At 36.4% G+C, this 21,114-nt stretch overlaps 1 protein-coding gene across 1 annotated transcript in view; it reads right to left on the bottom strand.

Annotated features, from left to right (window-relative positions):
- The window catches only part of FOXP1 (forkhead box P1), a 265,651-nt gene that overhangs the window by 90,429 nt on the left and 154,108 nt on the right, over positions 1 to 21,114 (bottom strand). The window contains 3 exon segments of the mRNA XM_074284103.1: positions 5,449 to 5,611; positions 11,151 to 11,240; positions 12,728 to 12,865. Of these exon segments, the coding sequence (XP_074140204.1) occupies positions 5,449 to 5,611; positions 11,151 to 11,240; positions 12,728 to 12,865 (391 nt within the window).

Genomic DNA, 21,114 nt, shown 5'->3' with positions numbered 1-21,114 from the left:
TAATCATTTTTAGACATAAATTATGAATTCATATTGTCTTCCTGAAATGCTTTTCAAATTTTAACAGTCAAATTGATTATACTATGATTATTTCATTAACACACCTATCTTCCTCATTAATTTTGGTTTCTAGGACTGCTCACTTAATTGATGGATGTGTCTACTGAAAAACTGTATAACTTTTTATACAAGTAACACTATTATTACTGTCATTTCTTAGATCAATGCTAATGAGCCATTCAAGAGTAAAATGAAAATATTAAATAAGCTCTGGGTAATAAAAAAAAATTGTTGTTTTCTAAAGGGGTCAAAGTGGACAGAGGTTTTAAGACACATATGTCGAGTGTAAACTTGAATTTCCCAGCGAGAAGTAGAGACATTATCCATATGTCATGCTCACCATTTTGGGTGACCTAACCTTTAATCAGATGACACTTCTCTACTGAACCAAATTCCCCAATCCCACATAAATAAGACACACTTCATGTTAGGAAGCATACTGGAGAAAAATATTTACAAGGGCAACTGCAGGATGACAACGTCCCTTGAAAGAATACCTAAAAATGGAACTCCTGCCTGTTTCAAGGCGGGCCTGTGGCAGAACTCCATTTCCAGGTGTTTTGGATCACTGTTCATTGTTTCAATCAATTGTAACACAGCCATCCTAGGAAATCTGCCATTTTCTGAATCTATAAAAGCAGTTGAAACTGGCATGTATCTTAACCAAGCTAAGGTATTGAATTAAAGGAGAAGGCTGTATGCATTATATTCATTTGAAACACATAATAAAAAATGCCAAGGTCTAAATTTAATTTATTTTTGTCATTTAGAATACAATAGATAGATAATCATCTCAACGTGATCAGCCAAACATCTTTACTTTGCTAAACTGTTAAAGATTTTAATTATGCTAGCTTTGGAGAGCTCGGGTCTAATGAGGCGATAGACTCCAGAGAATCTAAGTGGTTAAGAACTGTGAAATGAGTCTGATAGGATTTTTTTATATTCACCGTGGATCGTTTGCATATCAAAGAGGAGTAAATTATTGCACAGCAGACCAATAACCTTCCCCGCCTTTCTGAGAGTGGCATTAACAAAAACAGTTGGTATCTGGTAACTATTCTCCACAAAAATGCGAAAATGCTTAAGTATTTGCAATTAATATATATTAAAAAGGAAGCTTCAATTTCTCCATTAAGTGATCAGATATTCCTAGAACATATCTACCCTTTTAAAGCTAAGTCATCTTTCTTTCATAAAAATCAAATGCCAATTATATTTTGATGGATTTTGTCCCAAATGAGCATTTAGTTATTAGACATATTCAATTATTACTTGTCCCCTGAAATTAAACCTCCGAGGCAAATTAAACAAAGAGAAAGGTCACTACCCAATCCTCTGTCCTGTTTTGCTGCATCTGGGCTATTATTTTCAAACACCTTGCGAAGTGACAGTGTGGGATGTAAGGATGTATTTTTAGCGAACATGCTTGACAGGACTGTCTGCACACTAACAATTACCTGTGAATACCGCTGACCCTTACACGGCTGTTTACTCAATTGAAACAATAGTGAATAGACTCCTCTGTTGATAATACGGAATTAATATGAAACTACACAAGTCAAGACCTCTTTTATTGTTTAGGAATAAACAAATATAAAAAAGGATAAGTTTCCCATTTTTTCAAATGATAAAATACTAGGTTTGGGGTTATTTTCTTTCACCTGGGGAAAATTCTATTCATTCACTGTTATCTGTATCTCTTTCCTTTGGAGCAGAGAGGCAAGCCTTGTAAAACTCTCCTGCCACTCCCTCCATATTGACCTAGCAAATGAAGACTAAAACACATTGTGTCACTATCAGCTCTACACTTAAGATCCTTCTCCCTGGGGTGACCTATTGCAACATTAACTCAGGTTCACTGAGTGAGAGAGAGAGAGAGAGAGAGAGGGAGAGAGAGAGAGGGAGAGAGAAAGAATGAGAACATGTGTGTGTGTGTGTGTGTGTGTGTGTGTGTGTGTGTGTGTGTCCATCTTTCACCTGAGGAACTTAGAAAAGTTGGATTAAAGAAATTGTATCAAGACTTTTTTTTTTGGCCAAATTTCAAAAGTAACAGTTATTTTTAATTATAGTATCCTCTTCCATAAGGTAAGATCTGATGTCATCATTTAACAAATGACATCAGACATGCTTGGGGGTGGTCAAAGCAGTGATCTCCATGGTTGCTATAATTAGAAAATAACATTAAGCTGCTGGTTCAATGAATACATCAAAAGATGCTCATTTGACAGTCAAGATATCCTGATAGCACTAAGACAGTTGAAAGAAAAGCTACTCACTGATCAGACTAAATGGATATCAAATTTCCAGAAACTAAGCATTTCTTCCAAAATGATGTAGGGGAATAATAGTACCAAGTTAAAGAAATCCATTAACAGGTACACAATAAAGTGTATAATTTACCTATCTACAATTCACATTTCAAAAATTAGAAGGTCAGAATATTACTGAATTTGAAGTGAGGATAAAAAAAAATAATCTTGCCCTTTAGGAATCAGAGTAACTACAATGCAAAATAACAGTGATATGCTAATTATTTAAGGTAGAGGAGAGTTGCAAATGTAATCTTAAAAGAAAACCTGTCCATTTTGCAATAGAGAAAGAAGGCCATCACTCATCTCATAGAACCATTTATTATAAAATGGCTTCAAAGATTACATAGCTCATACTCTGTCATTTTGGAGATCCCTTTAAACTCATTTTTAACATATTTGGGGTACACAGAAAACTGGTAATTTTAAAATAAAAACATCTTCGTTTTGTTACTAACTATACATCACTAATGATTTTAATGCATGGTCTCAGCTCCTTATTCCCTCCCTCCCCTCCCATTTTTTTCCTCTCCAGGACAACTGGTCCTCTTCATTATAAAAAGAAAATGCAGGCACAGGTTTAAAAAATGTATGTTGTGGGGACAGTTGACAGATTACTGTTCATGGAACTCAATTTCACAACCCCAGGTATCACTGGCTCAAAGACAAACAGAGTTGATCAACCTTTTTTTGTCCTTGTACATCCATACCCAGGTGACCATGTTCAAGCAAGCAGAAAGTTGATTTAAACCTCGTAATGACATCAGTTTTAAGCCATCATCTCTCTGATAAAAAAAAATCATGTTGTCATCCAACAGGCCTGAATCCTCAAGGTACTTCAAGAAAAAGGGGTAGGGGGGTGAGGTCCAAATGAGAAAGTGCTCCTACTTTCCCATGGGTTGTCAACCACACTAAGTTCATTTCCCTGCAAGGGCCTGACCCCAGAAGCACCTCTGTTTATGTTTATGTGATCTCGGGCACACTCAGAGGCACCCCTTAGGTTTTAAATATGCTTTTTCTTCATGTTGTAGGGGCTAATAGTTCTCCCAGACTGCTAAGCATATCAATCAATGCCATGACTGCCGAATTACCTACTGGTGTCTCTGATGTGTTACTGCACAGATTACACTTCATGCATCACCACATTCATTTCTTTCACATTACACGAGCGTGTCTTGTCACTGCCCAATTGGCCTCTTTTGGACAGCTTAACTGATGTACTCTAACAATGAACCTTAGTGAGCAAACTTAATAGTGTAGGAGCTGTGGGAAAAAATGAGAAAGGGTGAAGCTTGAGTCCAGTGGGTGTGTAAGAACAGCCTGTGATGTTTCCAACAATAAACCTGAAGGTGTAATTAAAGCACGTTTTAACATTTTGCCAGCCCAAGGCACATTAGCCTATGTGCCCTTTCATTTCCTTTTGTATTGCTCAGTTACCAAATCTTCTATTTTGACAGCAATGCAGGGGGTGCTGATTAAATATCAAGCATTTGAACCACTGATGTATAAATAAGGGGTGAGGAGTTTGAGGAAGAAAGGGTTTCAGAAAATGGAGAAAAGGCTAGGATTTCAAAGTTGAAAAGAGACAGACTGAAAAAAGGGTGTGGCCAAAAGTGTCCAGAAGGGATTCCCTTACCAGGATCCCTCCCTGAGTCTACTGGAGATGAAACTTTCTGAATCCATCCCCCATTCTCAAAGCAGCACGCACACTGAAACTTTCCTATTTTCTGGTAACCTAACTTCAGAAGATAATTTGATACTATTTGCAAATGTCCTTAACTTATCATCCTGTAAGACAATATATAAATACACAAACAAGAAGAGGAGTGTGAAATGGTTGAATCAGTGAGGAGAAAGCTTAAATTTGCTTTGATCTGGATTAATAGACCCCCCAAAAATATTTAGTAAGTACCTACTATGTGTCAGGCAATGTGTTGAGCACTAAAGGTATATTAATAAAAAGAAAAATAGGCTCTACCTTCAAGAAGCTTATAGTCTAATGGGGAGAGGGAGAAAGATAACCTGCAAAAGGAAACAGAGGGGAGAGCTTTTTTGAGTTGCGAATAATCTATCCAGTTAGACTAACCACTCAAGCCAGCACGACTCCCTGAAAACTGCTCCATTTCCCATTAAAACTCCACTTCCAAAGGCCTTAGAATAAATCGTAGACCAATAGAGGTTCTCAAATGTAATTAGCCCAGTTCCACAAAACTTTGTGTCCTTTCTTGAATCCTAACATTTCACAAAGTTAAGCTGAAGGATGGTAATTATTATGAGAAATGTATGGTATTCAAAAGTCATGAATTAGGATTAAAATAATCTAAGAATAATCTTATATTAGAGTTTCTCTAGTCATGACAAAGATCTCACTTCTTTTTTTTCAATTCCCTCAATTGTCTTTTCTTTATTAATAACTTTTTATTTTCAAAATATATGCAAAGATAGTTTTCAACATTCATTCTTGCAAAATCTTGTGTTCCAAATTTTTCTCTCTCTCTTTTCCCCACTCTCTCTCCTAGACAGCAAGCAATCCAATATATGCTAAACTTGTGCAATTCTTGTATACATATCTCCACAATTATCATGGTGCACAAGAAAAACAGAAGATCTCACTTCTGATGTGTGTGTGTGTGTATGTGTGTTGGGGAGAGGGATATGGTATAAGTCTTGAATACTAAATATTATTTATAAAATAAAACAGAGGATTGAGTTTGGGCAAGTTATGAAATAAAGAATGTTTTAAAAAATAATGGTGAAACCATAAAAGAAAAATTAGTTTTTCCAAACTTAAAAATTTGAAGAAATGTTCTATTAAAAAGTATCCTTCTATTGGATTAACACACCACGAATCCTATGCAATGTGAAATTTTAAGCCAATGATTTGACTCTTTAAGCCTGAGTTTGCAGCTCTAAGTCGCATCCTCTACCATGATCCCACTCCCCAAGATCCCCACAGAAGGGGATTGCCTTTCTTTGTAAGTGAAAAATCTTGGATTGATGAACAGGTTCTTGAGTGATGAATTCCTCATCATACCTGAGGCTGTTCTGATCCCCTTCTTCATAACTTAACACATACCTTGGGCAAGAGGTTGGAGGGGAAGGGCAGGCTGTCCAGGCTGAATGGTTAGCAGACCCTGGCGTTGCAAGGACAGGAGGTGTTGTTGCTGTAACTGTTGCATCTGTAAGAGCTGTTGTTGAAAGGCCAACTGCTGGGTAGCTGCCACCTGCTGTTGCTGTGGCTGCAAGAAACCAGAAACGGGGGGAGGGGTGGAATTAGGTAGGTCTTTCCCAAGGATAGGCAGAAGTATGAAGTTTTTGAGCTTCTCAACATCATTGAATATTATGAAATAAAGAACTCAGTGTCACATGCTCTGTTGAAAACCCACAGAATAGTTTATCCATTAAAGGAGGCTGATTAGGTTAATTTATTACCTGTGCCACATCTCACTTGACAATCAATCATTAGTCCATCAGGGCTACTTTTTCCAACTTCTTAAAAATCTAGATCTTTTAGTTCAGACTTCAGCTTCTAAGACTTTGAACATTTTAATTGTTCTCATTATAAATAGGATTTGAGTTAGTCTCCTCCAGAGGGATTTGAACCCTGAACCTTTGAGGTATAAAGGAACACACTGCTCTACTCCCTCCTCCACCAGCAGAAGCTTTTAACTACTCTGTTTATCACTTCTGACATAAATAAATGAGAAAAAATCAGACCTTTGAAGAAGAAAAACTTCATCTAATATTGTTAATTAGCCATGACAAACGATGAAATAACATTGTAAATCTTTCATAGAAACAGCCACTAGATTTTAATTACACACATTCATAATTTAGCAAACAACATCTTACTTGAATGTGAGTATGATATGTACAGTACTCTCAGCTTCATATCCCCCAATTTCTGTTTAGGTAAGAAAGCCTCTAGGTTTGTTGCTCATCGTGGATTTTTTTCCCCCTTCTTTGTTCTCTAAAAACCACATGGAAGGCTTTACATTATGATAAATATCTTTTTGCTTATTGTACTAATGACGGAAAACTTTTGTTGTGTAAAACATCAATACACCACGCCAGTGTTTAGGCGTTCCCTGTGCTAGCCAAAAAAAAAAAAAAAAAAAAGAAAAAGAAAAAAAAGAAAAAAAAATGAAAAGAAAAAAATTAATGTAGATTTCCTTAGTAATTATCTGAGTGATAGAAAGATAATACAGTGCAGGAGTACAATAAATAGAAGGAAATTATCTAATATCCCTAATCTGCTAGGAATCATACTAAGGTGGAGGTCTTATCCACATTATGGATAACAATTATAGAAAGAAAATTAACCCTTCATCAACTGCAGTCAAAAGAGACAGGTAAAGAAAGAGATAACACTTAACTCTCCTAATAATTATTATTTTAAAATATCATAAAGATCATATTTTATATGTGCTCCTGAAAGATTTTAAGGGACTATCAACCCTTTTGGTTCTTATATGACTTTGCTTAATAATTATACCTTGGAGAATAATTATATCCCACTTGACCTAACTTCCAGTCTTATCTGGCATATACATAAAATAGAATATATGTTTTAAATCCTTCTAACTGAACGTTCAAAGAAAGAAGGAAATGTTGTTTTCCTTTTAATCCCCAAGTAGTTTATTTTACAGTAAAAAGCCATCATTCTCATATTAGCAACCAATTTCAGACTTACTACCATGCCACTGGGAAAGTTAATTGAGTTTCACTCCAAAAAACAAAATCTATAGCACTGACAACAAAAATTTAAATAAATTTAAATGAAAAGCCAGTGTTTTCATTTTAGGAACAGCATGCATAAAATGATCCAATTGTTTTCACTCTTTCCCAAGTTATCATATTAATGTAAAACCCAATGATAGTTATATTCATGTCAAAAATATTTTTTCACTTCTTCAATAGATATTAATTCCCAACATTCCTCTACCTCCCCTCTCCCTCCCCAGTCAAAAACATAAAAAAAAAGAAAAAATGGATTCAATTTTCTCTAGATTGAACATAACCTTTTGGGAGTCCCCACCCTTTTATAAATTAAATGGCTAAAATTATTTATTTATCTAAAATGACTGATGGCCTCTCTGTTGTCTCTGCAGCTATCCTAGGAAAAGCTCATGAAAGCTCTGTACATCTGAAAAGCCAGGATATAAAAGTATACAAGGCCCATTGTCCAAGAAAGAATTTAAAAGCAACACACGTTGCCAAACTGTGCTCCCCACCCAGTTACCAAACACAGGATACGAGCAAGTTTGTTTACTTCTCACAATTGAATGCATACAAAAAAGGTCCCAGTGCAGTCCTGTTGTCAGGTCAGTAGTCAGTGTTAAAATGCTGAAATATCCTGATAAAACTTGCATTTTTGATCCCCTCCCTAAAGCTTCTGTCAAAGGTCTGTTTTCTTTTCTTAGGTTACTCCCCACTGCCTAACATAAACTGTCATAACTGCTCGAGGATAAACGGCCTTTTTCAAACAATCAACTCACCCTAGGCTCAACTACACAAAATGGAATTCTTCTTCTCCCTTGATTTACAATTAATTCTGCCTATTTTCCACATCAATCCTGTCAAATATTAATGAGCAGTTAGGCCAGCAGCTACAATGGGACAGTTTCTCCCCACACCACCACCTCCCTAGAGTATTCACTGAGTTAAGACTTGGGTCCTAAACTCAAGCTGGACCCAAAATTTGGCCTGGAAATACATCTTTACAACTTTTGAAAAACTGAGCGTAAAAGATATATTGTACTGTTAAAGGTCAAGTCTCTTACTGAAGAAATACGTAAAAGGGAAAAGAAAAAAAAAACAAAAAAAAAAAAACAAGGGAAGCTGTGGAAATCGAAGGTACGAAATTACGAGCCACTAATGACCAGGGGATTCGGTAAATTAATACACTTGTTCCATCTGTCGACATCCAAGTTCAAACCTTGTTAAAATCATAACCACCAGTCCACATCATGAAATTGCAACCATGTGACTCTATTGTCATTTCTAGCACAAAAGGACCACCAACTGAATAATAATTTCAAGAGGTTGCCCTCCACTCAGGAAAATAAGGATCGACCTAACTGAAAGACATGTGGGATGAGATTCACTACTGCAACAGGCTTTTGCCAAATCTATCTGTACAATAAACATAGAGTCACTCCAAGGGGGCAGCTCTCCTTGTCCTCCTACAACCTAAGCGGAGAAAACACCCCCCTCTCCAAAATGTTCTTTATGTTCAAGTTTGCACACAAACAGCATGGCCAGGCCAGAGCACGCTAAGCCAAGTGTGTCTGGAGACACCGAAATGCCACCACATTGTCTCACTTTTCCTTCTCTTTCAACCCAAATTACGGTGTGATTGTTTTTCCCTCCAGAACTCAAAGCCCTCATCTTTGTCTGGGGATGGTCTCCTTTCTGACAACAGCAATTGAGTCGAGTTAACTTTTATCATTCATTCTGCAGTGTAACTTTCCCCTTCAACTTTCTTTATCTGCCCTCAGAGCCCATCTGAACTTTCATGTTCTCCCAGCATGCAGGCGTGCATTCCCAACTATGTCTAATAGACCAAATAAGAGGTTAATAAGAAGTGGCAACAGAAAGAAAAAATCCAATCGCTGGTAACTGATAAGAATGACAGTGGCAGCCCTTTATTGTTTGTCTTCAAATATCGAGTTAAAGATCTTTAAAAAACTAAATTTTGACGCCTTTGAAAAGCAAGAAGCACAAAATAACAACAGGGGGTTATTGCCTGCCAGCCACAGGGGAGAAGCTCCGGAATTCTTCTTCTCCCTTTTGAAGGCTGTTAGAAATCGGATTCAAAAAAGCAACAGCAGAAGGAGAAAGCCTCTTGAGGCTGTAGCCATTTCCTGTGATCATGCATAATGTGCTTCAAAAGTGAGTTTTTACCAATTCTGTTGATCAATTGCACCTCCTTCATATTCCCTCTTTTTTTCTGCTGTGTTTACATCTGATGTGACTCAATGACAAGCACTGTCTGAGACTGTGAAACAGGCCTGTCATGTTGATTTATGGGCGCATCAAACCACGACTTGTCCAAACTGAAGCTCGCAGTTCATTAATTAGAGAGTTGTGACTTTGAAGTCAGCTTTCAGACTGTGGTTTTTAACATTTGGCTTAATTTATATGCTCTTGAATGTGGATCTCTAAGGAAAAAACTGAAATTCCCTTCTTGTCTTTGAACTTCTTTTGACCGCACAATAATCATTTCTTTGTCCAGAGTGATGCCTGCATCCCAGAGTCATTAACGCGCATTGAACTGCCACTGATGAGTAAGCCCTACTGAATTAGAAAAACAGCCAGCAAAACAAAGCTGAGAGCATTCTGCACAGTGATATCTCACAATTACATGCCTTCCCTCCCTGTGCCATTTCCATTTTAATTACTGTTAGTCCTTTAGATTTACATTTTAGACACTTTTTAATCTGTTCCCTTTTTATTATAGCAGCACCCGTTACCCACTATACTTAAGGTTGTGTCAGCATTTTCATTATAACATTTCCTCCCCACATCCCTCTGCTCCCCCCCCCCAAACTCCCTGAAGCTACCAGCACCACCACCACCACAATCACATCCCCCCACCCCAAAAATAAGCTTCGCCTTCGGGGCTTTATATCCAGGTAGCAAAAATGTAATCCCAGATGAAAACTTGGCAAAGAACAGGAGATTTCCCAAATTTGGTGGAAGGGGGACGAAGTGGAAAGAGAGAATAATTAAGTCATCCTCAATATGGAAAATTGGTGTAATTCAGCAACTTTTACATGAGGGATCATGATATCTAAGATGGACACTAGTACTTTCTCATTCAACAATGTCCCAATTAGTCAAGATGGTTCAGAGGCACAAAGAAGTCATTAAATAGGAATTTACACCAGTTATCGAATTACGACTCCTACTATCCCCAGAAGGACTGTTCATCAACAAGAAATATCTAGCATGATAAAACTACCTTCTAGAGCAGGTAACATAATAATAATACTCGGAAGAGTGCTATAATCTGTCACTCTGAAAAACAGAGCGGTATGCTCAGCTTTGCACCAAAGCTGAGAAAGTTGGTTCTCTACTTCAGGGCATCACCATTTGTTTATGTGTTAAGAAAAAATATCAAAATGATCTGCATTGAACATTTCTAACCTATATTTACTCCTTTTCAGAAGGACGGTGGGCTTATGATTTGACTACTTATTATTTAGAATGTGTCCATAAAATTAGAGAAGAAGAAAAAAAGTGGGAGTTTTATGGTTAGAGACCCAGAGTATCTGACCATCTTCTTGAACTCTGTGACTGTCAACTCATAATAAGATGGTTCTGGAGGAGAATTATTTTCTTTAATGTACAATATGGCAAACGTCTGGTTTCATAAGCACAAACTCCATCGATGGCATTATATAGTTTCACCTTTTCCTCCCCCATAAATTCCCTAAATAATCCACGTGAATGGAGAAGACTTAAATATCTCTAAGGAAATCTGGACCCACAGTTACATTCCAAAAAGCGGAATTGAAGATCCTATTTGCAACACTTGTCCCATACTCACAGAACAAGGCAAACGTGGAGCAGGGCAGTAAAATATGTGGCAGCAAGCAAATGGAACACAGAAAAATTAGAGAGAAAACAGGACAATAACTCTGAGGCTGAAAGCTGAGTCCCGATACAGTCAGCTCAGTTGTGCAATCATTTAAAAGATGAATGACAGTTTAATAGCCACTAGACAGTCCTCTGGGATCTGTGGTTTGAAAGTAAAATATGTATTGTCTGTACCTCTTTAGGCTGTTTTCCAGCATGTTGTTGTTGTAAAAGTTGGAGCTGTAACTGTTCCTGTTGTTTTTTGTAAAACTCTTGAAGCTGCTGCTGCAAAGAAAAGCAAAAGATGCTAAGTAACCAAGTGGAGGAGCCAATTCCGTGTCCCTTTCGGTGTAATACACAAACTGTGATTTGAAAAATAGCATCCTTTTATCTGTAATGGTCTGACCTTTAGTTTGAAACTCAACAATAAATTCAGTGCACACTGACTATTCTTGGCATTATCGTCTGAAAAGTAATCTCCAAAATGAACTGATGAAAAACATACCATTTTCTACACAAACTAATTAAAATAAGCCAAGGAATGACCTTTGATTGTAACAACAAAGCGAAGATGCCCTTGTTGAGAGAGACTGGTAAATCTCTGTTGTGAAACACATCTATGCTTTCTAAATGAGAAGGCCTGACTGTGTTCAGTGTTGGTCAATACAAGCATAGACAGTGTGGGTGCTCCTCTGCCTCTCTGCTTCCCCCTCCTGCTCCCCCTTCTGCCACCACCATCACCACAGTCCTGCTGATGTAGGACCTGCTAGGCTCAAACACACATCGGGAATGAATGCGTCTATGTACAGTAGCCAAATGACAAGCTGGAATAGATTCTAGTATCAGCACAAGTGAATGGATTCCTGTAAAGCAGCACCTTCAGATGCTTCGCTCATGTGTCAGAATACACACTTCCCCTATTTGGGTATTTGAATTTGTTGATAAGATAAATATTGGAAATGTTTAATAGGCCCATAGCCTTGAGTTTTTCCCCCACTTACAGCCTATTTAGAAGTCTCTCACCTAGAATAAATTTCAATAGGATCAAAGCTTTCACCCTCCAAGGGACCTAAGTCATCAGCCATTCTCCTCCCTCTCATCCCATTTCTTTTTTATAGCTATGGCCCAAGGAAGTGAAGTAATACTAATGATGATGATGATAATAATAATAATAGCTAGCACTCATATAATATTTTGGGTTGGCTAAATGCTTTACAAATATCTCATCTGATTCTCACAATAACCCTGTGAGGGCATTATAATCTGTGCTAAATATTATTCACATTTTGTAGAAGAGACTAAAAGGGTGCGACTTGCTCAAAGTCAAACATCTTAAGAAAGAGCTGAAGCAGGAGTCAAATGAATCTCACTGATTCCAAGTCTAGCTCCCCAAGTAACACAGGTACAAAGTGATAGAACCAGCAAAGGGAATACTGTGTCTTTAAATCCAGCATCCTTTCCAGTGTCATAGCAAGAGCTTTAAAACTTGAACACCTAAGAAGTCCCTTAAAAATTCCAATTCTTAATTTAATCCTAAATTGTTACCACAAAACACTGGTGACATCTGAAACAGTTATTTATCAAGAGACAGAACTTCAAGTCATTATTTCAAAAACTTCCAGTGGTTTTTCTCTCTTCTCTTAAAATTTTAGCAACTAGAACTTGTCACCATGTGAGGGGAGTGGATAGTGATTGGGTCCAGGAAGTGGATCAGAGATTTCCCTGGTGAGGCTGCCGTGCTTGTCTTATCAGGTGGCAAAGTTAATAGTTACCTGTTGAAGCATGAGTGCCTGCTGTTGCTGAAGCAGGACCTGGAGCTGCTGAGGGGTGAGCACTTGTTGCTGGAGGATCTGCTGCATTTGCTGGGGAGTGATAACTTGAGGTGTCATCATAGCCACTGACACAGGAACCTAAAGTAGCAATAAAGTAGAAACACTGAGCTAGGAAAACTTACAAAGAACCAGGATTTCCCAATCAGATTTTTAAACACTCATAATTCTGCTTAGAGATTTACCAACTTTTCCTGTCAAATCAGTTTTTTCAAGGGGAGGCCTGGTTACAAATCCTATTGTGCTATTATTATAGGGCTGATAAAGCTCTTGTATCATTCATTGCTGCATCCCATGGCCTTGCAAGAAGTAAAAGGGGCAAGACCTTTACATTGCTCAGAGTGAAGATAAAAAGCTCACTATTTATTACTGGGAAATATTCTTTTACTTCTTATGAACTGATCATTAAGAAGTTAACCAAAATTTGAGTTTTCTTTTACAGATCACAGCAAGAAGAAAACAAGGGCCAGGTGCCTGAAACCAATGTGATCTATGTCTTCTCAAGAAAGCGACTTAAAGAAAAACCAGTAAAAACTCGGGCAAGTCAATAACCTCACCCCTGTGCCATGTGAACAGGAACAACTTCCCTATGATGCTTCTACCACACCATATTTGCCCAGCATACAGATGTCTTCAATTCTTTCATTTTATGTAAGATACCATTAAAAGCCGCTTTCCATGACATTTCAGTGACAAATAGTTACAGTGATGAACTTGATAGCATTTCATATTTGCAACTGTTAACACGTTTCTGCACGGGCATCTTTGGAAGGAACCTGTACACTGTATCTGAAAGGATGATGTCTTGTTCAGATAAAACACTGACATTAAAATGACAGGCTGTCTTGGCCAAGGTTACACAAATTGTATTCAAGCGGATACCTAATGACAATGCTATGAATTCTGCAAGCTTTCTAGAATGTAATTTAGCTATTCAAAATAATCACTGCACTTGTGTTTAATTTGCAGACTACATGAGAACCATTTTGTCAGTCCCAGTAATGCAAGAAGACAATTTCTTGAGAAATTCAGAGAGAGAGAGAGAGAGAGAGAGAGAGAGAGAGAGAGAGAGAGAGAGAGAGAGAGAATGAAAGAGAGAGGGAAAGAAGAGACACACAGAGAGAAACACAGAGAGACACAGAGAGAATGAGGATGAAGGTAAAGACAAAATCTGTAAGATTTTTAACAGTAATATTTAAGCATCTTACTTTTCTTTAGTGTTCAAATCAAACATGTGACAGCAAGAAAACTAAAAGCAGTAAAAGATCTACTTTGTTCAAAAGGATCTGCTTGTCATCTCCTGTATTACAATAAAAGGTAATAACATGTTTTGCACTTTGCCAGTGTACCACCAAAAAAAAAAAAAAATCAGCAGACAATAGCTGATCAGAAGAGAAAAGAATTTTTAAAAATCCTTCAGGAGAGCAATAAGCAATAGGGAGAAGTGCAATATTAATTTTACGTAACATAATGTCTTAATATGCAGTTTCTCTTGAACTTTTTCACATGATTTGTCCTGTCATTTGCAGAGCGAGCTCGCATCCCTAATTTCACAGTCATTATGCACTGATGTCCTGATTTCTCAGCATCACTAATTTTGATGAACTAAAATTGGTTCCTGAAGGTCAGATTCATGTACAGGGAACAGTCACCAATGTTGTTATGTATGTGTTTTGTGTGTGCACGTTTGTATGCGTTAAATTTTTAAAAAAATATATAGTTCAAAAAGAAAAAAATACAGTTTATATTCTTATATTTCATTCACCCAGTACTAGAAGGTCATCAATGAATTCTTTGTATTTTGGTTGGCTTCTGAGTGTAGATTAAGACACAGTGTCATTTACAATAGACATGAATTTTTAGCACTGTCTTATGTTCCCAAGAAAGACACAGAGCTATGTATGACTATGCAGTTCATGTGCTCTCACACAATATGTACGTATGAAGCTATACACAGATTAGATTTTAAAATAAAATCTAATATTCCAATATCAATGCTTGCAATAGCAAATTATCATCATAATCATGACAAATATCCAAGAGGCTATTAAAAGTTTCCTTTTTAATTGATCTCTATAAATTCATCCTTATTTTTTAATTCATAAAGTTTTAAAATTTCTCATATGCACATATTTTGAAGAGCAAAGGGTAATCCTGAGCTGCTGTTATTATCCCAACAAAAGTAGACTTTTACTTGAAATTTTTATCACTATATTTAAGTTTGATTAAGCAAGTAGCACAAGAAACATGCCTAATTTTTTTTTTTTCTGTGCATTTCTTGGACTATGTACAATATAAATATTCTCGAGCCAGATTTTTGATGGTGATTAACAGGAAAACAGGCAGGAATAGGGTGGTGTAAAAATTAAACTGAGTAGACAAACACTAAAAATGAAAAGAAAAGATAGCACACCCTCACTCAGAAATATCTTTCTACAAAGAATTATACTGTTTTGCTAAAATGTTTTACTACTCTTAAAAAGTGTATCTGCATTAATGAGAAATACCACTGTACTCCCCCTTATCTATGAAAATGGGAGAATCAAAAAGTGAAGGAATTATGGATAATTTTAAAAAATCTATTTCAACCAGCAACTCAAAACTCCTTTCCAATTGTGTGTGTATAAGTGTGTGTTTGTGTGAAAGAGAGAGAGAGAGAGAGAGAGAGAGAGAGAGAGAGAGAGAGAGAGAGAGAGAGAGAGAGAGAGAGAGAGAGATTGAGATTTTGTGGGCTCTCATACATGCAGGTATATACTTCAGAACAGCTAAGTGGACTACTTTGAGATCTCTTTTCTTTTCCCCTTTGGGCACTTTGCGGAAGATATGATGAGTAACAATGGTTACAAGAAAAAAGGGGGGGGGGAGAAGGAGACTGAATCACCCACAAACCAGATGATCAGTCCTTCAATAATCTAAAGTTGGTAATAGTATTCTGATGCTTTTGAATTAGCTTTACTATCTGTAACCACATTTTTAGGCCAGTTAGCTCTGTGCCTCTAAAATGTGAGCTCTAGCTTTAATTTATAAATGCAATAAAACCTAAATTTATCCAAAGTTTCTGCTCCAACATATCACGAAAATAACTCATGGAAACCTTTAACAAACATATTCAAATGGACCAGAAATGACTGTATCCTTCCCCCAGCCAATGGAAAAAAAAAAAAATTTAAGCACAGTTTAAGACTTTAAATAGTTAAGAATTATGGCCTATATATCCACTCCCTTAACTCCCAATGTCCAACTTTTTCATGTAGCTAGTCCCTACTAATACTAGGAATCAAAGGGCATGCAGCACCAGCAATAGGCTATTATAGCCCACACTTTATTACCCATTACTACTGAGGTCATTAGCGGTAAGAGTGATTGTACTGGTCTTAACCTATTGATCATTGTAACTACTATCATTTAATCCCGTGTTGAATGTCTGGAAAGCTGCTAAAGGCACACAAGAGAGAGTGCTTCAGCATTGAGAAATATAGCCAAAGCTTGGAAATTACACTTTGATTCATAAAATCTAGCCAGTGGTTTAAATCAATAGTATTTAAAACAGTCATGTAAGTTCTTAACTACAGCTCTCTAATATTTATGAGTCCCTTTTTGAGTGTATTCAGTCAAAACTAAACTTTATTTTAGATACTGTGTAATACACTTTACAGTACTTTAGATAAAAACACTCATTTCTGAGGTTTTGTGTGCTAGAGAGCTCATACTTTAACTAGTAGTTCAAGCTAATTCTTGATTTCTCTCTCAAATGACAATTTAAATATAATGCAAAAAAAATTATAACCCCAATACTGCAACTGCCTTAACTATTTGAGTATATATAGAAATGAGTATGTTTTATGAGTGAACAATGAATCATAGAAGGCAGTTTATGAAGAACTAGAATAATTCTGTCTAGCTGCCTTCAGGGATCACAAATTCAAATTAAACTTCTGGCAGACATTTAAAGAATGCTAGCTTACAAAACTGATTTTTTTTTTTAAAAGGGAACACGTTTTAGCTCAATTTTCAGAAGAAAATCATGAATTCAAAAATACACTTTATGATACATTGTTGACTGATCCCAATGGGGTGTGGCAGTTACCCAGGTGCACCCAAACCTGGCGGAGAGGGTAAAAATACAGCTGTGCTTTGGCTATCGGAACTCTACTAGTAGAGACCTGCTGTCATCTTAATACCATCAACTGCAAAAAAATGTCTTTAATACAAACTATTGCTGTTAAATAGCCTAAACTTCTGTGTAAATTCTACCTGATATAGTTTATATATATTTTTGAATAATCTCATAATATTTTGGGCATGAACTAATAATAACATGTCTTTTCCCATCCCTTAGTGGGGGGATAAATGAGTGATTGGGGGGCAAAAGGGGGGAAGCTTAGGACGTAAGTGAGAAAACAAGAAAGGAGAGGGAAAAAATTCAACAACTAAACACTGAAAATTAAATGATCATCATTCCATCGTCTTTCTAAATGTAAACCAAAACAACCTCCAGCAGTGAGTACCCCTGTGTGTAAACACAAGCACAAAAGTACACATCATAAGCAAACTGAGACCTGTATTTTCTCCTTCCCTGTAAGTCTGAAAAGTACCCTCATGATGCCATCTAAAATATATATCCTATTCTCATTACACTAATCTGACATTGTAATTTGGGAAATTTTCAAAGAGTTTATTTTCAATAAAATTTTTTTACTATAGATTTGTTTCAACTTGTGACCAGATAGCTTGTAATTGGCCAAGTTAGGTGGTATCACCTGGTTCCAGATCTTTCTCTTGTCTTTCATTCTGGGATTGTATCACCCCAAACCAAAATTACCAAGTATAAATTAAATCATAAGAGGGCAGTAGGCTCAGTTGGCTTTTTAAAATGAAAAAGACAAAACATGGAGAAGGAAAAATGAACACCTCAAGTCAGATTTCAACTGACTACATTAAGAATAGCTTGTGTACAGCATGGTACAGGGGGCAGAAAAACCTTATCAAGACAATGGAAAAGAGTTTTCATGATTCATCAGTAAATGGATACAACTGATATATTGGCAAACAGAAAAGCTGAAAAACACAATGCCCCAGTCTCTTACTGTTCCCTATGGAATTGAAAAAGTAGAATGCAAAGTCCCTGCATGCAAGAATAAAATACATGCTTGACATAATATTTCAGTCTTTAAAACAAAAAAGCATGCTATTCATGTAGAAACCATAATTCTGTTTCATTATGGAATTTCACTTTTTGTATCAGTCTTTTAGACTTAGCTATTTTGCCACAATACTGTACAATGCATTAAGTCAGGTAATGGTTATTATATTAATGCAACATCATCTAAGTAGTCAGTCATTAGCATAACTGTTCTTTCAGTAACAATACAAAGCCCTATTAAAATTGGGGAGGGATAACTCTTTAAAATGCAATTAGCATTTTGTTTTATTTTTTAACATTTCATGTATCATATGCTATGAGGAGAGGCTATCTATATCTGGGTGACAATATCCAGGCTGGCTACCCTAGTAAACAGCTTTTACTAAAGCAGCTTTTTGACCTTTTCTATTGTCTTTAAGTAAAAACTGGCATAAATCCATATTTGTTTATGGCAGACAAATTAGTGGAACTTCATTTGATCTTATCTAACACTTATCCTGCATAATAAGCTTCGCCCCCTCCCCCAACCTAATACCAGGATAATTGTTTTAAGTATAATAAATATCTGTTCAATTTGCATAAATGCATGGCTTGCATAAATTAAAACCTTCACATTTGTTAAATAGAGGAAACAAAGATATATATCATGAAACCTCATCTAACAAATACACCTGTCCTCAACTTTGTAACTTCTATGATTTTTTCCCCCCAAAGCAAAGACTAATATTTCATCTTCCTTTCCTCAACCTCCTCTCTCATGTGGGTGGAATGGAAAACAAGCTAATGTGCATGATTCAAACAAGCTATGACATTTACAATGGCAAAATAAGTGTTAGGAATATCTCCTCCAATGAGGGCAAACCATTCCAACAGGGTTTTTCAAATACCCATAACCACAGATCTTTAAATCATGAAGAGATGAAAAAGGAAGAGAAAAGATGAAGAGAAGAGAAGAGAAGAGAAGAGAAGAGAAGAGAAGAGAAGAGAAGAGAAGAGAAGAGAAGAGAAGAGAAGAGAAGAGAAGAGAAGAGAAGAGAAGAGAAGAGAAGAGAAGAGAAGAGAAGAGAAGAGAAGAGACAGTCAGAGTCACAGTCAGAGACAGACAGACAAGAAGCTACCCAAGTTCTAAGGTATTTAAACATCACTTACTAGTGATGCTTAAATCACATCAATCACAAAAAGCAGCAGCTGAATGCAGCAGGAGTATTTTACACATAATATATTGTTAAAACAGGTAAGAAACATAATGCAAGATCAATTTTGAGCACAATGTTTTACATCAACAGCTTTAAGAAGGGGGAAAAAAATCTTATTTCAATGTCTCTTTTTATACTAATGGAGAAAATATCTGGCTATCTACTCAATGCTATGGCAAATCTAGAAAAGATCCTGAACAAATTAAATGAAAATAACTTTTTTAAAAGATTATTGATTATTTTGAAATAATGAAGTTCCAGGAAAATACTCAAGCAGACCAAAATGAGAATGGTTCAACTATGAAAACAAGACTTAGGCGATACTTAGGTGCTAACACCTGATTTAGAATAGCAATGGAAAAGTCTTGAAATGGTCCAGCTTCTCACACCTATTTCCAGAATCCTCACATATACATCACAGCTAAGCAAAAGGGTGCAAATTATATCCTAATGAGAAAATATCAGTTGCTTCTTTGACAATCTTGCCATTCAATGATTTATTTCTAATGAAGACATACTCCAACCAGCAAGCTCTTTCTGTGTTAAAGGTCAAAACACGTTCAAAAATGCTTGGCAAAATCAAGGCAAATGGGGAGTCCGTAAAGAAGCCTTCTCATAAAGTGGTGTGGCAATTAGAGTAATTGTGAATAAGCCGTCTTCAGTAAAAAGTAAAAGAAATTAAGCCGCCACGACTGTAACAGGTTAGATGAAAATCAAAATTTAATGTATTCTCCCTTGTGTCATCTTGTTTTGTCAAGACATCAAATAGAATTGGAAAGTACAAAATAACAAGCCCTTGAGAAATCACAGAAGCCGACCTTTTTGATGTTGTTGGTTTACCTTGTTCTCAGTTATTTGAACAATGATGTTTCAGATTTAAAGGCAAGATAAAGCTTAAAAATTAAAACATGATACCAGGTATTCTAAAAAAGTACAATATAACATTTTTGCTGGGTTCTTCATTAATTAGTTATTTAAAGACACATGTTAAAGAGATGCATAATCATTCTATTCTGTATTTTCTCTCCCCCAACATTAATTTCTCTTACCTCCAAACAATAGGCAGGTCTGAAGGGAATGACAGACAAGGCTGTTCATACCTCAAAAAGTAGAAGGGACTAAAATAAGGCTGTCTGACTTTGCTCTGACACCTCAATCCTTACAATCTGCACAGAGACAGATTTCCAAATAAATAAATAAATTTTATAAGCATGGGCATGTGTATGTATTTATATGTGTTTATATCTGTTTTCTTTTTTTTTAACTAAAATAAAATAAATCAGTAAAAATATAATTTGGAAAAATAAAGTATTACAAATTTTAAATGAACTCTGAACTTTCGATAAACACATTTCTAGCAATGCAATTCTGCTATCAATAAAACAAACAAACTGCTCAAAAATAAGCCAAGCCTTTCCCCAAACAATAACAAATTTTGCGATATTGTCAGGCCTTTCCCACAATCTACCCTTGCAAGTGTAGATAAAGCCCAGAGCACATCAATGATATACAAACGTCACTCCTATTCGAAACATGTAACTTATAAGAATACATGCATCAAGCTATCACAGAGCTTTCTCAACTTTGAGATATTTGGAGCTGCCTTTGCCTTGAGACAAATCAAGGGCACACAATCATCCGAAGAGTAAAACAAGCCTGAGACACTGAAAATCATATACTTAACCACATTAAACAATAAACACCCGGGGACACCTATCGTTCTTTAGCAATAGTACAAGGCATAAGGAGCACATAATTTAAAAGATTGTTTAGCAATTAAAAAGAGTTCTATCTTCTAGGCCCCAGTTGTAGTGTCCGAGAGAGAGAGAGAGAGAGAGAGAGAGAGAGAGAGAGAGAGAGAGAGAGAGAGAGAGAGAGACAGAGAGAGAGAGAGACAGAGAGAGAGAGAGACAGAGAGAGAGAATATCTTTTCCTAGTCTACAAACTGTTGCTATACTCCTCATTTGTTTACATTCACTCAGAATCACAAA

This window comes from Sminthopsis crassicaudata, chromosome 1 (genome assembly GCF_048593235.1).
Source record: "Sminthopsis crassicaudata isolate SCR6 chromosome 1, ASM4859323v1, whole genome shotgun sequence".
Lineage (NCBI taxonomy): Eukaryota > Metazoa > Chordata > Mammalia > Dasyuromorphia > Dasyuridae > Sminthopsis > Sminthopsis crassicaudata.
Note: the sequence above shows the minus strand (reverse complement) of the source record. Positions and strands in the feature narration are given on the sequence as shown.